At 38.7% G+C, this 22909-nt stretch overlaps 1 protein-coding gene across 2 annotated transcripts in view; it reads left to right on the forward strand.

Moving 5' to 3' along the window:
* The window catches only part of OXSR1 (oxidative stress responsive kinase 1), a 77698-nt gene extending 57448 nt beyond the window's left edge, over window positions 1-20250 (forward strand). For both annotated transcript variants that reach the window (XM_016124001.2, XM_016124002.2), the window contains 10 exons: window positions 2135-2183; window positions 2809-2874; window positions 4765-4887; window positions 7754-7786; window positions 10494-10625; window positions 12034-12098; window positions 14379-14431; window positions 16123-16191; window positions 17001-17065; window positions 17471-20250. In XM_016124001.2, coding sequence (XP_015979487.1) covers window positions 2135-2183; window positions 2809-2874; window positions 4765-4887; window positions 7754-7786; window positions 10494-10625; window positions 12034-12098; window positions 14379-14431; window positions 16123-16191; window positions 17001-17065; window positions 17471-17545 — 730 coding nt within the window. In that variant the 3' untranslated portion in view covers window positions 17546-20250. The remainder of the gene's footprint in view (window positions 1-2134; window positions 2184-2808; window positions 2875-4764; window positions 4888-7753; window positions 7787-10493; window positions 10626-12033; window positions 12099-14378; window positions 14432-16122; window positions 16192-17000; window positions 17066-17470) is intronic.
* Window positions 20251-22909: the final 2659 nt, after the last annotated feature.

The following is a 22909-nucleotide window of genomic DNA, read 5'->3' on the forward strand; positions in this document are numbered from 1 at the left end:
GACTAAATGCAACATGAAAGGATATTAGTGGAAAAACTGGGGAAGTCCGAATAAAGTCGTTCAGTTAATAGTACTGTACCAGTGTTAGTATTTTTACTTAATTTCACGATAATATAGTTATGCAAAGTGTTAATGGGTAGCTGGTAACAGGAAACTCTACATCTTTGCATCTCTTTCGTAAGTAAAATTATTTCAAATAAAAGTTTTTAAAAAAATTCTGAAAGATATAGAACATCTATTCCAGTTTGTAAACCAGAAGTATACCTTAGAACATTTCTAAGTTTAAAAAACAAAACAAAACAAAACAAAAAAAAACTTAATAGACTGGTTTAACAGAATACCAATAAAACAACAAAAATGATAATTATTTATAAACTACTAAGCAAGTTACCGGGTACCATTATAAACATGTCACATGTATGATCTCACTTAATTTTTTATAGTAATCTTATGAGGATGGCACTATTATTTTCTCTGTTTCACAAGTGAAGAAACTGAATCACAGAGAGGCTGAGCTATTTGCCTTTGTGTCCAGTAGTTTCATGACCATGTGTACAGGCTTGCTCCAAAGTCAGTCATGGTGGAGCTGGAATTTCAGCCTATGCAATTTGACTAGAGTGTCCACTCTTAATCACACTACACTATACTGAGGAAAATGCTCAAATGCAGCACAGAAAAATAAAAAATGGGAATATAAAAGATGAACATTTACAAGATAGAATGTGAAGATTCGGTGTGCATATATAACAAAGATAATATACATACACGCATGTACATATAAATATATATGGACTCTATAAGAGAGATGAAAAAGAATGCGGGAGATGCAATATTGAGCAGAATAATGGCTGAGAATTTTCTAGAATTGAAATACATATATTCTCATATTAAAGACCATCCCCCAAAATTCCAAGGAACCATCCCCCTTTTCCTGCTTGTACACATGGTCATGAAACTGTTGGACATAGAAGCAAGTAGAAGCTTTTAATTGCACCCTCAGGGAACAGATTAATTACTGAGGAATAGGTAGACTGACAGTCTACTCCCCAATAATAACAGTTGAGGCCAGAATATACTGGAATGATGCTGAGAGAAAATAACTGTTAACCCAGAATTCTCCAGCTAGTCAAACTATCATTCAGGAGTTAAGCATGAAATTAAGGTATTTTTCAGACAAAGATTGAATTTTCTAGTCACATTTTAGGACTTAAAGAACTCTTATAAATTGCACTTTAGAAAGAAGAAAATGAACCCGGGAGCCACTGTGCTGTACACCTGAAGCTTATATAAAATAATATTGAATGCCTAACTCTAGTTGAAAAAAAATTAAGAAAATAAAAAAGCAATGTTTTGCAAACTATTGAACATATCGAAAAAAAATAGGAACAGTAATGTCACAGCATTACCATTTAAGAGCCGCTGCTTTTATGGACTTGGCCAGGTAATCCTGAACCTTAGAGAAGTGATTTCCCCAAGATTACGTGGTAGGTGTGTGGGGTAATCAGGTCCAGTCTCTTATAAGTGTAGTATTGTTTGTTTTTTTATCTCAGTCATACTCATTTAAAAGTTTGTAAAGTTAATAATGATGCCTTTATTCAGAGGAAGTAAGACTGACTGCACAGTTGAGTTAAAAATGGAGTTTAGATTAAATTTATGGAAAATATGTTACTTTTAGAATCTTCAGTTTTTTTAAAGGGAAGTTGTGAATTCTCTTTTAAGGATATGTAGTTTCCTAAGTTGAAGGCTGGCGGGCAGCCACATAGCAAGGGGCACAGGACTTTTTGAATTTAGGTGTATTTTTATGCCTCGTTAACATTGTCTAGCCTACTTCTTGGGAAATAATATTAAATAGCAAATATATTGGAAACCACCAAGAAATCATGCTTCCAAAAGAAACCTTTTACTAATGGATTTTTCAAAGAACTACAATACTTACTATCAGAACATTTCTATTTGACTTTTTATTCTACTCAATGTCTTGTACCAAGTTTATTCTACTTCTTCCTTTTTAGCAGGCTAAGGAAAGTAGAGTACAATGAGTTTTTTCCTTGCTACTCAAAAAATTATTTTCTCATTTTTGGAAATAGAAACCCACATTACATTTGAATTAACTATAAAAACTTTCTTGTTTTAGACCAACAGCAGCAGAACTGTTGAGGCACAAATTTTTCCAAAAAGCAAAGGTAAGAAATTCTAACTTGGTTTTATGTGTTCTGCTGATCTTTTTCAGTTACTTAATTTAGGTTCACTGCTCAGAAGTTGCATTTTCTTAAGACGATTATAATTGCTAAAGGCACTATTTATACAATTTTTGGTAATTAAGATACATCCTTTAGAGTTAGTAAATGTATTTTTCATATAGTATTGTCTAAAGTCAACAGGTTTAACTTACAATAGGAAAAATGAGTATTAAATTGTGCCGTTATAAATATAATCTGAAAAATACTGAACTCTTATTTCAGGTTTACTACTGAACTGGTAAACATCCCATTTCCCACAGATATCAAATAAGTGGGATGTTACTGCAGTTGGAAATATGGGACCATGATCCCAAAGAACGTGCGGTAAAGCAGACTTTTCATAGATAATGGTTCATACAGTACACTCACTAATGCTCTGTCGCAGTTTATAAACTCATGGTAACAATATACAAAAGGAGCCTCAGAATGAAAGAATGGAAGCTTTTCTCAGACTTCTTTATATAACGGTCTCTGTGTCACATTTTAATTGTGGCGAACATTTCTTTGTCATTTTGTTGGTACAATGAAAACTTCTTGTAAGAAGAAAATACTTATTTTTCCTCTCCAGAATAAAGAATTTCTTCAAGAAAAAATATTGCAGAGAGCACCAACTATTTCTGAAAGATCTAAAAAGGTAAATGGGGATTTAGCTCAGTTTTCCAGGGAAATTAGTTAGAGTAGATTACTTTTGCATTTTGAAAGTTTATGTTAAGTAGTAATACTTCGTTAACAGTATGAGTATTACTCATTTTCTTTCAACCCGTTCTTTAGCATTCTTTGATATATTCATTCAGCAAATACGATTAGTCTACTGAATGCCTAGGCACTACTTTGCTAAACAAAAACAATGAAGAGATCACTTCACACCCACTAGAACAACTGTAATAAAAAAGACAGTAACGAGTATGGAAAAAATGTGGAGAATTGAGAGTCCTCACCTGTTAACGGGAAGGTAGATGGTGCAGCCACTTTAAAAAGTAGTCTGGCAATTCCTCAAAAGGCTAATAAACAAAGTTTCCATATGAGCCACCAATGCCACTCCTAGGCAAATCAAAGAGAATGGAAACATATACACATAAAAATATGTATATGAATGCTCATAGCAGCTATTCATAATAACTAAAAAGCATAAACGACTGATGAACAGATGTGTAAAGTAAATTTCCTGATTGAAAGAGCCCCTGGACCCAGCACAGTGAATGAAAATAGACCAACACTAAGGCCCAATACCATGATAGCTCAGAATACCGGAGGCAAAAGGAGATCCTGTACCTTCCAGAGGAGGGGGAAAGATCACAGGCAGGATCAGGAGTCATAGACCTCGGTAGCACCTCTGAAAGCCAGATCACAATGGAGCAGTTATGTTCAGCATTATCAAAGAAAATGACTTCTAACTCAGACTTTTTTTTAACCAGGCAAACAGTAAGTGAAATGTGGAGATGGAATCAAGATACGTTCAGAAATGCACGGCTTTAGTAAATGAGCCATGCTAATAGTGGGAGAAACGCTTAAACTGAGAGCAGGGATGTCATGTGATCCAGGGAGCATGGACCTCTGGATGATGGTAGAGTGAGATCTGAAGTACCAGACCTGCTGTGAAACCTTTCTAGGGCGGAGCAGATCAGGAGGTTCTGGCGAGAGGCTTCCTCAAGATGATAGTGATGCAAAGTACCTGATGGAGATTAGTGTAGTGAACGAAGATGTACACAGCCGAGAGAGAAACAGGGGATGTGTTTGATAAGTACATAGAAATAAGCAAATACTAACTCCAAGGAAACAATGTTATGCAGGAAAAAGAGTATAATGTACAATAAGGTTCAGCTGTGTCCATTATATAATATTATGTAAACGCTGAATATTGATTTTAACGAAACTTACAATATATCTTGAGAAAGAGTAGGGGGTTGATCATAGGGTTAAAGTCTCATCTTCTGTAGTGGGAAGCCCAAGAGTTAATTCCTAAAGCCCAAACTAAAAAAGATTAGGAGGTAATAATGATATGTGACAGAGAGAGATGAATATGAATTCCAAAAGAATAAAGTGAGTCGGAAAGTTGCTTGTGGGGAAAAGGATGAAAGGTAGACGTTGTTTTCCTTAAAACTTACGCAGCTCTAGTACTCTTAAAACTGAACAGGTATAATTGTGATTTCAAATTCAAAAGAAAAAAGCATTCTTTATCTTTATGGGGTTATTTGTGGGGCTTAAAACCTTTTATTATTATTATTATTTTTTATTTTTATTTTTAAATGTCTCAGGTCATGAAACCATTAACCAGATTTGACCTGTGACTTCACATAAGAACTTGGATGATGTTCAGGCTCAGAATATGGAAATATAGGGAAAGTCAATGGTCGGGAGTAAAGAAAGCACGCAGATTGTGACCAGAGAGCAGGTGCGGGGTGGAGGACACTTCTGGGGGAAACGACTATTTGCTTACGGTGTTGAAGGAGAGGAAAATATGATTGACTTTTCTGTTTAGCAGATGTCAAGCGTTACCATAATTCGCATCTCTTCCAATGAGCAGGTTCGGAGAGTACCAGGTTCCAGTGGCCGTCTTCATAAGACAGAAGATGGTGGCTGGGAGTGGAGTGACGATGAATTTGATGAAGAAAGTGAAGAAGGGAAAGCGGCAATTTCACAACTCAGGGTAACTTTTGTTAAACTATCTGCATTAGCTAGAGCTCTTATCTTTTTGTCTGAATACTATATTCTGTGGTTCTGTTCCACTTAACGCCCCAAAATATTAAAAAACACAAGTGTTAGTGACAGAATTTTTTGAACAACTTACTAACAACAACAGAAGCCCAGTTTACATGGAAAAGTGGACTGGCAGGTCTGTTCGAATATGATAATATTTAGGGTTTATACAAATGACCCAAATCTGGAGATGAAAACTATAGTCTGAGAAGAATTTATACCAGGTAGGACTGATTGCTGATTAGGCATTGCAGAAGAAAAGATTAGTGAACTTGAAAGACTAACAATAAAATCTTTGTCCCTAAGATCTGCTAACCTATCCGAAGAGTAACAGTGTATCTCTTCATTAATTTATGTATCCTGGATGGCGAGTGTATGTGTGCACGTGGGCATGCTTGCTAGAAGTAGTCAAGACAAGGGCCTTGGTTTGTTTCACCACTCTCGCCTAAACTCGATGCCTCAAAGTGATTGTTAGGACTCATTCCCAAGAATAGGAAACAAACACCAAATCAGACTTCTAGAATGTTACAATGTCGGGGATGGAAAATAGACTGCATAATATTAGCATCAGATTAGACAATGTAGAAGGAAAGATTAATGAACTTTAAGGCTAGCAGTAGAAACTGCAAAATGAAACTGAGAAAGAATTTTTAAAAAATGAAAAGAGAATCATTGAGCTAATTGACAACCTTAAGTAGCCTAATATACATGTTATTGGCATCTCCAGTGTGAATGGGAAATAATATTTGAGGTCATCATAGCCTTGATTGCTCAGAATCTTTTGTAGGATGAGTAGTGGGCAGGCGGTATAACTTTGCCTGCTTTTAAGAGAAATTTCTTGGAGAAATGGCTGATTCTAGGGCTTATGGCAGATAATATACAAGATGAATCAGGAATATCTTCTTTTGTCAGAAAAAAAAATATTTTTTATTAAAAAAAAAGTCATAGTAACCCAAGCCAGGTTGAAGGAGCTCCCACTGGCCAAATTAGAATTTTACCATCAAAATCATTAACTGCAATAACAAATTATTGGAAAAATAGTGATCTATGAATTTATACCAATAATAGGTACATAAATGGGGTAAAGGGATGGTTTTTCATTGTGGTGAACTACCAGTGCTGACTGGTAATGTCGAGGAGTATTGGAGAGGGAAAATTATCATTTTACAGTTATCATAAAGCAGTCACAAAGATTAAATGAGAGAAGGATCATCATCAAATGCTAAATGTAGAAGAAAATTTTGAGGAACAAGATATTTACATGATCTTAAAGTGTCTCCCCACAGATTGCCTGTTAGCTGCAAGGGAAAGAATAGTTAACTACATACTGGAGAAATTAGAAAGTACCCTGGTTAGATGATTACAATTAGCATCACTAATGACCAGCAGATGAACATGTGAGTCCCCAAGATATGATACCCTAGGAAGGACTCTTCGCTGTGTGGAAATCCAGCTGGAAATTCATGTAATAAGTCTAAGTCAAGGGGACACATCAGACAAACCACAAATTAGGAGCATTCTATTTGAATAAAGTGTGTGCGCGCGTGTGCGTTTGTGTGTCGGGGGTGGGGGTGGATATATTCTTCAAAAATGTTCATGTGCCAGATATAAAAAATCTGAGGAGACATGACAGCTAACTGCAGTACATGATCCTACACTCATCATCTACATGAAGAAAAATGAAAAAGGCTACGAAGGACAGTATGAAGTCTATTGAAATCCTTGGATTACAGTCAATAAATTAGATAAAAGTGTTGTTAAATCTACTGAAGTCGGCAGTTTCAGGAGTGTTATGTAAGAGAATATCCCTATTAAATACACAGTGACTACTCAGTGGTAAACAGCTATGATACATGCAAGCTCTCAAATGGCGAAGGAACAATATGATTGATTAATTATATAAATTTAAAAAGAGAAAGTGAGCATCTAGATAAAGCAAATGAAAAAAGACTAATGAGTGAATCGCGAATCCAGGTAAAGGCTCTTCTTTATATCGTTCTTATTGTAACAATTTTTTGTAAGTTTGTAATTTTCTCCAAATATAGTTTTCAAGTTTATAGGTTGGCCACATACTGTTGCGGTACATTAGTCATTACCTGAACCTCGATTCTCCTTCATAAAATGATGACAAAAATTTTTAAGAGAGAAACCAAAACCTAAGCTGACCTTTTAAGTAATCTAAATCCATACTTGGTGGAATTTACCATAAAGCGATATTTGGTTAGAGATATGTTGAGGTGTGTGTATGGGTGTGTGTGTGTGTGTGTTGATTTTGGCATTCTCCAGTGTCTTGTATCCAGAATTATTGCTGTTATGATTTGCTGAATAAATTTAGCTTAGATTTTCTTATGGCAGATTATAATTGGTTCTTCAATTTTGGCCCTAGAGTTTTCTCCATTAAAGCCCATACTCAGGATTACTCTGTGTTGAGAATGTGTTGAATGCTTAGCTTGAAGGTTTACATTTGGTCTAGGGTATTATGCACATAATGTGTTGATTAGTAGGAAGAATTGTACTTTGAAGAATGTGACCTCCCTGCTGTCTGAGAACAGTCCCATTGTGTTGGCTTATGAACCTCAAGTTGTGACTCTCCAGCTACCATAAGTACATTCGTGCATCACAGGCTGCTTGGACAAAGAATGCAATAGTATCACAACAGTGTCTTTTTCCAGAAAACTGTTACTAGAGAGGTATGGGTTAGTTAATATATGGGTGAAAATGAATGGAGTTGACTTGCATTCCGTGTAGTGTGGAACTGACTACAAGTAATCTACGTTTTGAGTTAACAAACCTCCTTTTCTTCGTATTTCTTTTAGTCTCCCCGAGTGAAAGAATTATCAAATTCTGAGGTAAGTAGTTGTGATTTTTGAATTGTTAAAGTATATGTGCTTTTGGTTTGGTTTTACTGTTATGCACATTTTTTCTTATGTGCCTGAATGGGAATAAACATGTATACGGATGGAGTTTTATCAGGGAGAAAGATCCTGAGTTTGAATGGATCTTTGCAGTAAATTGGTACCATTGTACTCATTTAAAAAATTGGCCTAAGGGCCCAGAATGTTCTTTCTTGCTTGCTTGACTGCATGAATTACATTTTTGGTTTGGGCTACTTGGAGTGAAAAGTAGTCTTTTTGCATTAATCTGTCCAAGAATTTATCATATGCCACCTTTCCTGGATTTTTCCCCCAGCCTCTTGTCTTATCACATAGATTCAGTTGTCTGTAGTTACTGCCATGGTGTGATAGGGAATCCTACTAATCAGAATCCTCTTGTGCTGGCCTGCCTTATGCTTGTTACCTGAAGGACTAGTCGTTTTCTGGGTATAGCATGTCATACATTCTTCTCTCTGGCAGCATCTGCATTCTGAGCTCAGCATTTGGTTTAATGTCACACATGACTTGTTCTTAAACCGATTTGTTCTTGCCACTATGCTTAAAAGTAATGTTTTTTTTTCCACTTCATTTGTGTGCATAGAATGCCATTTGTGTACACGACTATGTACAGGATTTGTATACAAAGTTATCTTATTGGTTAGACTGAAAATAAGTACTGTACCTCTGTATAGTAGGCTACATCTGACAATTTGTATCAAAACTACTGTTCATGAAGATTTCTGGCTCCTCTTCTCCTTAGTACGTGGTAGCATTGCATTTCCCTGCCCCTTGAAGGTATGCATGGCCGTGGCGATTACTTTGGCCAGTGAAGTGTGAGCTGAAGGAGGAGCCACTCTGTAGTTCCCTGGGTTCCCCTGTATCTGGCATAGTGACCTGCATCCTTGAGTGAGGATGAAGCCTTACTCAGACTCTGCTGGCCAGAGATTGACATGCAGTCAGTGTGCAGGAAGTAACTTGTTCTTGTAATTACTGAGAATTTTAAGATCATTTCTCTCTAATTTAACCTACCTTGCATAGTTTTTAGTTTCTCTGAAATTGAATAAGGAGGTATTTTACAGATTATCAGACGTTTTTCTCTTTAATCTTCTTCTGTTTCTTTGCCTAAATCACATCTCCACACGAGCTCTCATGTGCTCAAACTCATATTCTCATGTTCATTACTTTCTTATTGTTTTTTAAATTATGATAAACTCCACATAACAAAATTTACCATTTTAACCACTTTTAAATGTACAGTCCAGTGGCATTAAGTACATTCACACAGTCGTACACCCATCACCACCGTCCATCTCCAGAATTGTTTTCATCTTACAAAACTGAAACTCTGTACCGGTTAATTAATAACTCCTCATTCTCTCCTCCCCCCAGCTCCTGGCAACCACCGTTAGACTTTCTGTCTCTGAATTTGATTACTCTAGATATCTCATATTAGTGGAATCATACAGTATTTGTCTTTTTGTGACTGCCTTATTTCACTTAGCATAATGCCCTTCATGTTCATATGTGTAACGTGGATCAAATTCCTTCCTTCCTTTTCAAGGCTGAATAATATTCCGTTGGATGTACTGGCCACATTTTTTGTCCATTCATCTAACCATGGACACTCGGGTCGCTTCCATCTTTTGGCTCTTGTGAATGAGCTGCTATGAACGTGGTCGCACAAATACCTGTTTGAGTCCCTGCTTTCAGTTCTTTTGGGTCTGTACTCAGAAGGGAATTGCTGGCTCATGTGGTAATTCTACTTTTAATTTTTTAAGGATCCTCCATGCTGTTTTCCTTAGTGGCTGCCCTAGTTTACATTCCACCTGCAGTATACAAGGTTCTAATCTCTTCACATCCTCATTACTTTATAACTCTTCTATCTAAATTATCAGTAAACACATCTGCACATACAATTTGGAAGTGAACTGTCCTTTTGAAATAGTGTTAATAATTAATATTTTCAGAACTAATCTGTTTTGCTGTCAAAATCCAGAACCAATGCATAACTTTTAGTTTCTCTATGTGAAGCTAAATGAACACATAATTTTACTTCCTTGTCTCCTTGATTTTGTCTATATATATTATCAGCTATTAGACCTCTCTTACTGCCCTGTTAATTCTTTTTCTCTTTTAACTCTAAATTTTGGCCATTGCATTGATTTTTTTTTACTAACTTATAATTTTGAAAATGTTTAACTTGATTTTAACTTAACATTAGTCTTTTTCCTCCAAGTTATGTAATTAAAATTTATGAAATATTTCAAACATGCAAAATAATACATATGTCTATGTTAGTTATAACATCGATTTTGGAAAACATTTCAGATATGTTAAGGAATCATTGGTTGATTTTCTTTATAAGTAGTGGGAGGTCCCTAGATGTGGAAAAACATAGCTTCTATAAGTATGTATTACGTACCTAAATCTGTATTTCGGAGGTGCTGTTTTGCTGGGCAAAGGGGATAGAATAGATGTAGTTAAAAATAAATATAATACAATGAACTGCTATTCTGAAGAAGAAAAAAATGAACTGCTGCTAAGCGTCAATATCTCTGAACTTCAGAAAACTACGCTAAGTGAAGGAAGCCAGGCAAAAAGAGTGCATAGTGTTTTGAGGTTCAGTGACGTTGAACGAAACGCCATTTTCTGAGGACCTGTAGTATGTGTGCTTTCGTTACAGCTGTTCCAAACAACTGATCCCGTGGGTGCTTTACTTCAAGTTCCTGAACAGGTTTCTGCTCATCTACCTCAGCCTGCACAGCCAACACCAGTCTTTCTGCCGCCCGCTGAAGAGCCAGCAAAAACAGCTCAGGTAAAGCAGGGACACGTTTTCATGGTCAGCCTTCTGAGTAGACGGAGAAAGCAGAGTCATGTGGAACACAGCCAATGTCATAAGCCCATGTCTTGGTAGAGTTTGAAACAAGTTTGAAATTCCATTTTCACATTTTTAACCATATACAGATAAGAGAGTTTTACAAGGATCACACGAGTTTTTAAGCAACAAAATAAGTTAATCTTGGAAACATTCCAAGTATCAAAAGTTTGAGGGTTAATGTCCCGTCAGCTTTGTACTAGATGATAATTATGTTGAACCTCAGAATGTAGCTGACAAAGTTCATTTTAACACTAGGAGAATTGTCAGCTGTCCTGTTTTCTGTTTGTTTACTTAAGTTTGTATTATTTATTACAATCTCTGACCTATGGTTTTCTTGTATTATGCTTTTTAAGATATTTGTCAATTTCGGGAGGGTTGATTTTATTAAAATGAGGTAATGTAATCTGTAAATCCACATAATCGGACACACGCGAATTTCTGAAAGCAGCCGCGGGAACGAGGGCAGCACTGGCAGCCTCCCATGCCGTGAGCTCCCACTGTTCCCTCAAGAAAGCTCAACTCCTGTGTGTCACATGTGGCCTTATGCTCCGTGGCTAGAGTAAGGGTTTCAGAGTCCATGTATTAATTAAATAACAGACGTTCCATTTTTTTCCCTAACATTTTAGATGGAAAGAAAGAAAAATGGAAATTCTGATTCGTTTTTTTTTACATGCTAGTGGTATTCTGCCCTTAGAGACCACTGCTCTGCGCGCTTCCGGTTAGTTATGGTGCTAACTTCATTTAACCGTCTCATCACCCAAGCTTTTCATTGCCACCCATTATGTGGGAAAAGATACAGTTGTCTTATGAAAACTGATAGCAAGATTGGATTCATTTTATAAACGACTGAAATAGAACATATATCCTCCAGTAAGCAAGGGATGGCTGCCTAGGATTCAGAGAGGATTAGTTTAGCCAATAAGACACCAGGAATCTCCAGGTCGGGTGGCTTCCTGAAGGGGCAGCCAGTTTAGACCCTACCTGTGTGTCACCATACGATGCACTGGCAGATTTTTTAAAGGGAAGAACTCAGCTTTGCGTTTTTCACCCTTGTGAAGGGGAACAGGGGCCTGAAAAATAACAAAATTTAAAAGTGGCTATGCATAGAATTTCATGTGGGTTTGAGAATTATCTAATTGTATTTGACTCAGGCTAACATTCAGCTCTTGTTGCTGCCTTGGAGTACATGTCCTTCCACAGCAGGGAATGCCCTAGGGACTAGGATGGCGTCAACTGGAGATGAAGAAAATTGCTGCCAAGTGGAGGATTCCTCTGCAGATGACCGTTAGTCACCTCCACGCTTAATAGTCTAGGCAATGACTTTATACCTTTCAATGCTTTTTAGGCTCTGTCTTCAGGAGCAGGTTCACAAGAAACCAAGATCCCCATCAGTCTAGTACTAAGATTAAGGTAAGTTGACATTTTTGTTTTGTTTTCTTTTCTTTTCTGAATACTCCGAATGTGCTGTTTTGTCTTCGAAAGTTCCTCTTTGTTCCCACAGTCTGTGCCTAAGAGTAACCGGATAGGATTGTATGTCCTCGCAGCATGAGGAGCTTTTTGCTTCCAGGTGTGTTATTTCTTTCAGAAATAACGGCATCAGTGTGAGGACCTGGATATTAACAACTCAACTGGAGTTTTTTCTCCACTAATAGTGACGCTTTTGTGCATTTACAACATAACTAATTTAGGTTTGTATTGTCTGTAATTGAGGAACAGTTTATAGGGAAGCATCATTCTAGTCGGTTTATCTGAAAATTTGTCTCGTAATTGTGACCATGGACTCTGAGAACAGCTAACCCAAGAATGAAGCTCTTTCTGATTGTGATAAATAAAGACTTTGTTCTTAAAAGATAAAAGGAAAACCCAACAAACATATTTGTGGTCTTTTTCTCTGTTTTATAGTGTGTTCCATTTCTTGGTGGGGGCACATAGAGAGGCCCTGACAGATCATTCACGGGAGGTGCCCTAGGTGGCCATCTGTTCACTTTAACCTTTTCTCCCTTTGCAGGTAATTGGATTAGGACTCCAGAGAGTTCTTGTCAGAATAGCTATAACAGTTGTATTGCTGTAATTAGGTCTCTTCTACTCATAAACGCATTTAGGAAAATGCATTTATGAAAGCATCACTTGAGATGGCTCAGGCCTTTAACTATTAGTAACATTTTTCAAAAGAGTTTCACTGAATTACCATTGACTCATTCTTCCTTCCACATATGAATTTCTAATCATCTTCTCAGTATGACCATAGAGGTAGGAGACAGCAAGAGCTGTTTTAAGAATGTTTTGATTTACCACTAGGAGCAATGAAGTTATGTCATAGATGTGAAAAAAGCAGATTTGGTTACCTTTCCTTTACAGAAGCCTATTCGGTATACCATCTCAAATAATTCTGAATTAATAGAATGTCTTGATGATCTCATCCTGTTTTAGTTGTACATAAAAAATACCACTTGTCTCTTTTTAAAAACTTGTTTTGAAATCTTATAACAGTTAATAGTACAAAAATACCACTTGACATGTGTTTCATGTAGTTGATGAAGTTGCTTATAAGTGTCATAGTTAGCTTTTTGAGAGGGCATTTTTTATAATGGGCTATGTTGCAGTCCTGTTTATGGAAGAGGAGGTTAGATTCTTATTCTCACTGTTGAAGACCTTGAAGTTAAATGACTAGAAGAGATTTAGTCCAGTTGACACAGTGTTCCCTTTGAAGGTGTTTGCACTGCTGGGTGTGCCACTTAAATCCCTGAAGCAGCGCTGAACATTCGATCTTAAATTTAGTCAGCTTTCAGAAAGAATAGATGGAACAATTAGGTAGTAAACAGCCTATGTGTGGAGCTCTTAGAAATTGTGGAAGGATACCAAGAAAGAGAAAATGAAATGCCTCACTTTATAATCAAATTTAGGTTGAAAGTTGATTTGTGTTATGTGCTAACATAGCTAAAAACAAATTTCAGGTAGTATATATAACAAAAGTATATATATCTGTGTATTTAAATGCACAGAGAAGGCAGTGCAAGGGGAAGAAACCACTTTGGGGCAAGTCTTGTTGGAGATGGGTAGCTGTATTTTAAGCACATTTCAGTAATATCTTTAAATATTTGTCAGATAGACCTAAGCTTTCTCCATTGTTTAGATAAGACAGATTTAGGTCCTAAGTGATCAGGCATGTCTACCTTTTGACATAATGCTCTGAGTTCTCCATCATCAACTGGAACTTCCCAGGAGCCTGGTTCATCTCAGCATGTAGTGAGTGATTGCTGTAACTGTCCCTCACCAGTTACGTGTCTGAATAGGATCTCTCCGAGACATAGGGGGAATGGATTGGAAGCAGAGATAAGGGTGGAAAGGGCATCCTCTATCATATTACTCATACCTCCCTGTGCTCACACAGATTTTCCCTCTTGGTTTTATGTGATCATCTTAGCAGGAATAGGAATGGGAATGGACATATAAGGGTCACCTCAAAAGCATGAGATTTTTACATTCATCAGTGGCGAACACAAATTATAAGGGTTATAGGACAATTAATTACATAATCATCCTCAGTTGTTTGCTCTGAGCCCTGCAGTGTGAGCTCATTAGGACAAATCATATGATCTTTTTTGAGCCACAGCTTTCCTAGTATATGTTGGCAGAATTTATATAGGTTAATTCAGAAATTAATTTTACACATTCTGTTTTCTTTCATAGGAATTCAAAAAAAGAACTAAATGATATTCGATTCGAATTCACTCCTGGGAGAGGTGAGGCATCAAAAACATTGAAAAAAAATAACCTCTACTTTATTTAATGAAATGTGTTGTGAAGTTTTTGTCTTTTAGATAATTTTGCTGTTAAAGGATGATAAAAATGTTCCTGATTTAAAGGGGACATATGAATAAAGTAAAAATGCAATTTAGTTACTTCAAACCTCATTTAGAAAATCTAGTATAGTGGACCCTTGAACAACATGGGTTTGAACCATGTGAGTCTACTTATACATGGAATTTTTTTCAGTAAATACTGTAAATGTATTTTGTCTTATGATTTTCTTAACATTTTTTTCTCTAGCTTACTTTGTTATTAGAATACAGAATATAATACATGTAAAATACAAAATTTATATTAATTGACTTTATATTAGTAAGGCTTCCATCAATAGTAGGCTATTAGTAGTTAAGTTTTGTTCAAGGGTCAACCGTTTAATACAAAGAGTAACCAATGAAGTTCTAATGTACTGCTTACGTAGGCCAGGCACGTACTAAGCATTAGCTCATTAAATGCTCAAAACAGGCTCCTAAGGAAAGTTGATTATCCACATTGTATAGATGTTGGAATCAAGGCTTAGAGAGAGGTGAAGTAACTTGCAGTTCACAAAGTTGGACACAGGTATAGCTGTAAATCAAACCCAAATCTGTCAGTGCAAAGTTCGTATTCTTATCACTGAACATGGGTATCTTCCCTGACAATAACAAAGATAAATAAGGCTTTCATTCTCCTCCTTGGAGCCTTATCACAAGCCATTTCATGCACAGTCTTTGGCCATGAACTTCTCCCTGGATCAAGGTATATTATTGCCTTTGATACTCAGAACTCAGACTTGGGAAGTGGCCAGCAGATACCTGTCCTGTGTGTGCCACGCTTACTCTCCCGGCTGTCTCAGTATCTTCAGAAACTGTTAAAGGGAACAGTTGCAAATGTATAAAGGTATATCCGTTTTACTTTTTAAAAGCCTGGCAGAGTCCCATTTTAAAGAACTAATTCAGATTGCTTATTGTCTGTACAGGTGTGTGCACAGCCCCTCCCCAGAGGTCTTCCTGTTCCTCTGAGGGGCTCAGTGTCCAGTCTTCAGAAGGTAGCACCTCTGGGTCTTTTTAGTTTCTCATTATAGCCATTGCTCAGATTAGACCACCTGGAATAACTAGATATGAAGAAAAGGCCACCAGAATAAAAAAGAAAATGATCTTTAGCAAAAAACATGGAGTATGATCCCCAAAGAGAAGAGATTACATCTGTCTCAGGACTTAATTGGAAAAAGTCACGCTATTTTTTTATTAGCCCTGGACGTGCCTGCCGCATGCTCATCCTCTTATCTCAGCCCGCTGGGCTCCGGTCCAGGGTTGCCCTCAGAATAGGCGTTTCTTCAGCATCACTGTCAGGTGCTTTCCCAACAAGGTCCTGAACCCATCTAAGTTATACCATTATGTAGAAAGTTATCTTTGTATCGGGCTGATATTTGCCTCTGGTTGTGCTGATTCTACCCTCTAGCTAGACTTGTGAGAAGTATTCACTTGAAGTAATCCCCGGGGTAGGAAAAACCTGTGTGAGAGGAAGACCCCCACCTGCCTTCCCGATTCTGTGTTAGCAGCTCAAGTTGGACAGTGCCAGTACCTGCACTGCGAGTTAGCAGTGGCATGCACGCACAAGAAATAGAGCACCTTCTTTGTCCTTGCAGATACGGCAGAGGGCGTGTCTCAGGAACTCATTTCTGCTGGCCTGGTTGACGGAAGAGATTTAGTAATAGGTAACTACTTTGCGCTCTGCCCTTGTGCCCCTGTGTTCCTATCTGTGAATTTAGGATTAAGAAAGCCAGGCTTTGATTCCATTGAGCACGTCTAATTGTCCTTGGCTTGGCTGAAATTACAAAGAAAATTTCACCTCTGAGTTTGTTTTGTGACCTTCGATGATAGTAAGTGAAAGCATACTGAGGTCTCTGGGAGACTCTGGTAGAAGTGATGACAAAAGTCACAAGTTAAAGTAAACTTGGCCATGTCTAATCCATTTTTGGGGATGAGCTCTACCTTTTTGGAGCTAAGAGGTAAGCAGAAATCTGTAGAGATTTAGTCCTAGAAAAAGCAGAAAGTAAGAAAAAATACAGTCAGGCCATATATACATATAACTGAAGGAAAAGATTCAGCACAGTTTTTTGTTTGTTTGTTAGTTTGTTTTTGTAAAGGCCAGATAGTAATAGTAAAAGCTTTGTGGTCCAGTCTCTGTTGTTTTTAAACCATTCTTAGCTTACGCACAGAAGAGAAATAGGTCACAGGCCATAGTTTGCTAACTTCCAGTCTAGAACTTTCTGCCCCATGAATAGGCAAATCATACCTCTTTAACTTTTGTAAGTTAATGCAGCATCTTAAAGTTAATCTGACAATGATTCAAAATTTATTTGTGCTACTTGGAATCGAGTTAAAAGATAACTTTCATTGGGGAGCAGTGTATCTTTCCGCTTCCATTTTAATTATACATAAAAGATTCTAAATTCCCATTTAATTTCTTAAAAATATGATCGAAACAATTTACTAAGCTTCTCATTACTTTGTTTGATTGCAGTGGCAGCTAATTTGCAGAAAATTGTGGAAGAACCTCAGTCAAATCGATCCGTCACTTTCAAACTGGTATTCATCTCTTTCTCGTTGTTAAACCATCTTACATTTTTCACGTACCAGCAGCCCCTGAAGACCAGCTTTCATGTTCCCTGGGTGATGAGAATTTTCACATACGGTAGACTGTGTTCATTTAGCCCCTCCAGGGCCCTGGGCTGACGTCTCGCTTTGAGTGGCCACCTGGGAAGCCTCCTACTCGAGGCCCTTGACTATCAGGAGGGATTGTTAGCCCATTAGACTTTAGGTCTGTGCCCAGCCCCCATCCTTTCTGGAAGAGACACCTTCATCTGTCTCCTGTTTGTCTCTCAGGGACCTGTCCCCCACTGCCTACCTTCCCACAGTTCCCATATCAGTTTTAATGGCTACCTGAAATTTTATTTCTAAACATCCATAGCTTCTCATTTTCTTTGGTTCTAGGCATCTGGTGTCGAAGGCTCGGATATTCCCGACGATGGTAAACTAATAGGATTTGCCCAGCTCAGCATCAGCTAAACCACAGCCCTGGAAGAGGCAGCCTAAGGAGATTCCACACATGCGCATCTCTGTTGCTTCTGTTGGCCTAAACCCACTACTGCCAAAGAACCCAGCAACAAACCTCCCAGCTAGGAGCTTTAGAGGTCTTATTTTTATGTTCTTCCTGCCATCATTCCCCCTTTTTCCCACAGGGAAAGAAAAGTTGGCTCGCCAGTGGCCAGCGTCCCATCAAAGAGTTCCGTTAGTAAACTTACGCATTTGTTCCCTGTCTTCTCCATCTGAGAAGTGGCCGTGTGCCTCAAGGCCCAGGAGGGAGATGTTTCAGCTCATCTTGCCTTACTCCAGTGATGGCGCTGGGTGGAAAGTAGCAGCTACCTTGGACCTCCTCGTGCTGCCTCTTCTCCCACACCTGACAGGAAGTGGGCATCCTGGGATATCTTTACCCCACTGAGTAGCAATTAAAAATTGATTGTTCGGCTGGAGCCCAGAGAATTTAATTTAGGGTGTTTTTTTTTTTTTTTTTTCCTTTTCCTTTTCTTTTTCTTTTTTTCTTTTTTGTATCCAATGTGAATTCTAGCAGCCTTTGTCAGGAAAAAGCACAGCCTCGTGAAGGCAGCCTAAACTGTGTTCTGTTTCTGTTCATGGTATTCCTAAGCATTTTGCTGAAGCTGCCCTCAGGCACCCCTCTTCATGACTCCCTCCGGAAGGGTTGCTAGCCTTAACTTCAGCTGGTGCGAAACACCTGACTGTAGTCACACTTCAGCCATCGGATCCTGCAAAGTGGAACTTTGGACCGTTTTTAGAGAAAACGTCAAATAATGGCTTGTAAAGGTGCATTTTCCCAGTAGTGGTTTTTGAACAGGAATAATCATAACTCATTTCATTGTGAAAGTATTTATTTTCAGAATTTAAAAAATGAAATTGAAGAAAAACCGCTCCTTAATCCTCCCGTGAAAATCAGTTTGCCTGGCCTCCGAGTCACGAGGAAATGCAAGGCTGAGAGCCCCGCAGCAATAAAGGAGACCCAGCCGCCGGGAGGCCTGCCGTCTGCCCCGCGCCTGCGCCGACCCGTGGGAGGGGGCCGCTCCGTGGTGCGGCCGCCCCCGGCCGCAGCGCGAAACCACACGTGCCCTGACTCTTAGGGTCTATGAGTAGACAGTGTTCATTTGATTTTCTACAGAAACAATATAAATTATTCTTTAGGGTTTTTTTTTTGTTTTTTTTTTTTTTTTAAAGCACTCATAATGCAATATGTGAATAATCAGTGGGGTTAAGTTTTTTCTTCCTACTGTTTCACGGTCAGCCTTTACCTAGCTGCACATAGCCCTGACAAGTTTTGTACATGAAAGTGATCCTCAGTCTGGCCTTAAAACAACACACAAAGAGGAACGTTAGGCCCCTGGGAAGGCGAGAGTTGCCTCTCACAGCTTGGCTCCAGCCCTCTCCAGCACTTTTGGTCTGTGAGTAACAAGGTGGCTTTACTTAGTTTTCTCTTGGAGCATCCCTGAAAGCTTTCCCCACAGCTGACTTGTCACAGTTCTTGTTTCACCCTGAGCTTGTAGTTTTAGTCCTGGGCTTGCTTCGCCTACCCTGGATGTACAGGCATGTTGGGTAAAAGGTGGAAGTCGGGGAGGAGGAGAGGGGATGGTTTGAGGACATGGATCAAGAAGAAAGTAGATGAGAGGATCAGAAACCAAAGTCCTGAGTCCAAAGCAAGAGTAGTGACAGGAGGGAACTGTCAAGCCTGGGGAGAGGAAAGAAGATTGATCAGCCTGCTGGGAAAAATAGTAGCTCGCTCGCGCGCGCGCGCTCTCTCTCTCTCTCTCTCTCTCTCTCTCTCTCTCTCTCTGTTTCATTCTTTCTTTGATTGGTGGGCGGAGGGAATGAGGATGGGGAGGTGGGAATAAGGTATGACAGAGAGATAGAGATAGTGTCTTCTTTGGCACAAGACTAGTGGCTTGCCTTTGAGTCTGTGTTTTGGTGTCAGGCAAGCCCATCATGATTCAAAAGGGTGGTAGCTTCAGCCTGTACTAGCTTTCTATTTGGAGGTGGTCTGAAGCCCAGGTGGGGAGTAAACCCTCCTGTTCAGTTTCTCTAGCTAACCATTACCTTTGAACTGCAGTGGGAAGGGCATGACAGTAGAAGTGGGCTAGGGCTCTCTCTTTTCTTTCAGTTCATATTTTGCCCTGCTGGGAATTAGGAATCAGACACCCAACCCCAGGACAGTGTTATTTCTTCTGCATGATGTATGGACTCCCTTTGCTGACTTATGCAGTGATGCTGAGAAAATAAGTGAATAGAAACTTCCCAGGTGGGACAGCATGTGACCTAGTGAGCGACCTCTCTCCTTTCCAGGAGCGGTGGTTCAGGGTACACCTCTGCCCTGAGGTCCCCAGGATCCCCCGGTCCCTGGGGTAGGGACTAACTTTAGCACAAGGTAATATGTGCCAATGCTATTTGTGAAATGTATGGTCTTTCTAAATGACTAATGGATTTGTTTGGGTTTTTCGCTTAAGTTTTGAACCAAATCCTAGAGCCAGATGATACTACTAAATCTGGAGGATAGAATAATGGTGTATCGATAAATGGAGGTTCCTCTTTATGACGTATGCTAGATTATGAAAGATGTAAAATATTTGACTTTCCCCCCTTTTTTTTGACTTTGTATTTCGCTGCATGTTTCCTTCATTTTTAATCAATAAACAGTAAATTGTCTGGTGGTATAAGGATTCTTTACTTTGGTGGCTGTTAGTGGGGAGCAGTGGGACATGGGTCAGGGAGTCACTACTCACTTTAATTTTTCATGCAAATAGAGGAAAGCCCACATACACAGAAACCAAAGAAATGTGTGTAGTTATCTACACATTAGAACGACTTAAAACCTTTGCACAAACAGGAAACTGAAATCCCAAAAGGGAGGGAGAGAAGATCTGCCAAGGAAATTTGACAGAGTTGGATGGGGAACTTCTTGTATTGACCTTTCCTGACTGATTCCGTTCAGGCTTCTAGGTAGGGGAGACATGCCACAGTCAAGCACCTGGGTGTCCCTCTTGGGAAGTTCAGAGCAGGGCTGAACTTGTCCCCATTTAAGATTCCAGCCCATCTGTATCCTCCACCTCCTGGGTAAGTTCTCTCCCTGATCAGCATTTCTTTCCAGAAGAATGTGGACTTGAACCACAGCAGAGCTGCTTGTGGTTCCTAATAACCCAGAGCTCAAGTCCTGGATCATTGGAATTGATAGTAACAGATGGCTGAATTTGCTTTCAAGATAAGCAGGTCATAAAAGTTAACTCTTGACCCTTATTCAAAACCAACATGGTGTAATTGGGCCAAAGGGATGTAGCAAGAGTAAATAGAACCTCTCCTCTTGCCCATCCTCTCTTAACGATGTCAGATCTTATCAAGAGGCCCAGTTCCCGAACTCTACATCTTAGTAGTAGTAGTAGCAAAGCTCAGTGCAGCAGTTCATGAATTCCTCCTTTGGGGCAGCTCACCTACCCCTTTGTTTTTCAGAGCAGTTTTGTTTTCACAGCAAAACTGAGCAGAAAGTATTCAGAGTCCCCACACACTGCCAGCACCCACGCAGCACAGCCTCTCCCACTGCCAGCCTCCTGCCCCAGAGTATTACCTTTATTGCACTGGACGAACCTACATTGATTGACAAGTCATTATCACTCAGCGTCCATAGTTTACACTCAGGTTCACTCTTGCTATTGTGTGTTCTGTGGGTTTGGAAAATGTATAATGATATATTCATCATTACAGCATCCTGTAGAATAGTTTCCTTGCCCTGACATCCTCTGTGTTCTGCCTGTTCATTCCTCCCTCCCCTATAGGCCCTGGTAACTGTTGATTTTTTATTGTCTCCATGCTTTTGCCTTTTCCAGAATGTCATACAGATAGAACCATGTAATATGTGGCCTCAGAATGGCTTCTTTCACTCAGTAATATGCACTTAAGGCTTCTCCATGTCTTTTCATGGCTTGATAGTTCATTTCTTTTTAGCACTGAATAATGTTCCATGTCTGGATGTAGCAGTTTATTAATCCATTCACCTACTGGTTGCTTCTAAAGTTTGGAGTTACAAAAAAGAAGCAATAAACATTAATGTGCAGGTTTTTGTGGAGAAATTAATCGTCATCTTCTTTGGGTAAATACCAAGGAGCCCAATTGTGGATTATATGGTAAGAGTATGTCTAGTTTTGTAAGAAGCCACCAACTTTCTTCCAAAGTAGCTTACTGTTTTGCCTTCCCAACAGTGAATGAGAGTTCCTGTTGCTCCACATCTTTGCCAGAATTTGGTGGTGTCAGTATTTTATATTTTGGCCATTTTAAGAGGTGTATATTGTTCTCTCGTTTTAATTTCCAATTCCCTAGTGACATGATATTGAGCTTTTCATATGCTTATTTGGATCTATATACTCTCTTTGGTGAGACATCTGTTCAGATCTTTTGCACATTTTTAAACATTGTTTCTGTACTGAGTTTTAAGAATTCTTTGTATGTTTTGGATAACAGTTCTTTATCAGATCTGTCATTTGCAAATACTTTTAACCAGTCTGGGGCATGTCTTCTCATTCTCTTAACAGTGCCTTTTACAGAGCAGAAGATTTAACTGTAATGAAGTCTAGTTTATCAGTCATTTCTTTCATGGATCGTGCCTTTGATGCTGTATCTAAAAAGTCATTATTATACCCAGCAGCATCTAGATATTTGCCTTTGTTATCTGCTATGGGTTATCTAGTTTTGTAGTTTACATTGTGACCCGTGATCCATTTTAAATGAATTTTTATAAAGAGTGTTAAGTTCTGTGTCTAGATTCATTTTTTTTGTTTTTGTTTTTTTTTTTTTTTTTTGGTTTTGGTTTTGGTTTTGTTTTGTTTGTGTTTTTTGTTTTCTCCCTGTGGTTGTCCAGTTCTTCCAGTGCCATTTTTTGGAAAGGGTCCTTTGTCCCATTGTATTGCCTTTGCTCTTTTGTCACGATCATTTGAATAAGTGAGTCTGTTTCTCAGATCTCTATTCTTTGTCTGTTCTTTTGCTGGTACCACACCGTCCTGAGCAGTGTAGCTCTATAGTAAGTCTTGATGTCAACTATTGTCAGCGCCCTTTGTTCTTTTCCATTAGTATGGTGTTAGCTATTCTGGGTCTTTTGCCTCTCCACGTGAAGTTCAGAATCAGTTTGTCAGGATTCACAAATATTGCTGGAATTTCTTATTGGGATTGGATTGAATCGCTAGATCAAGTTGAGAAAAATTGACATCTTGACAATATTGAATCTTCCTACCCATGAATATGCAATATCTCTCCATTTATTTAGTTTTTTGTTGATTTCCTCTATGAAATTTTTGTAATTGTCCTCTTGTACATGTTGTATTAGATTTA

Source organism: Rousettus aegyptiacus, unplaced genomic scaffold (assembly GCF_014176215.1).
Source record: "Rousettus aegyptiacus isolate mRouAeg1 unplaced genomic scaffold, mRouAeg1.p scaffold_m13_p_4, whole genome shotgun sequence".
Lineage (NCBI taxonomy): Eukaryota > Metazoa > Chordata > Mammalia > Chiroptera > Pteropodidae > Rousettus > Rousettus aegyptiacus.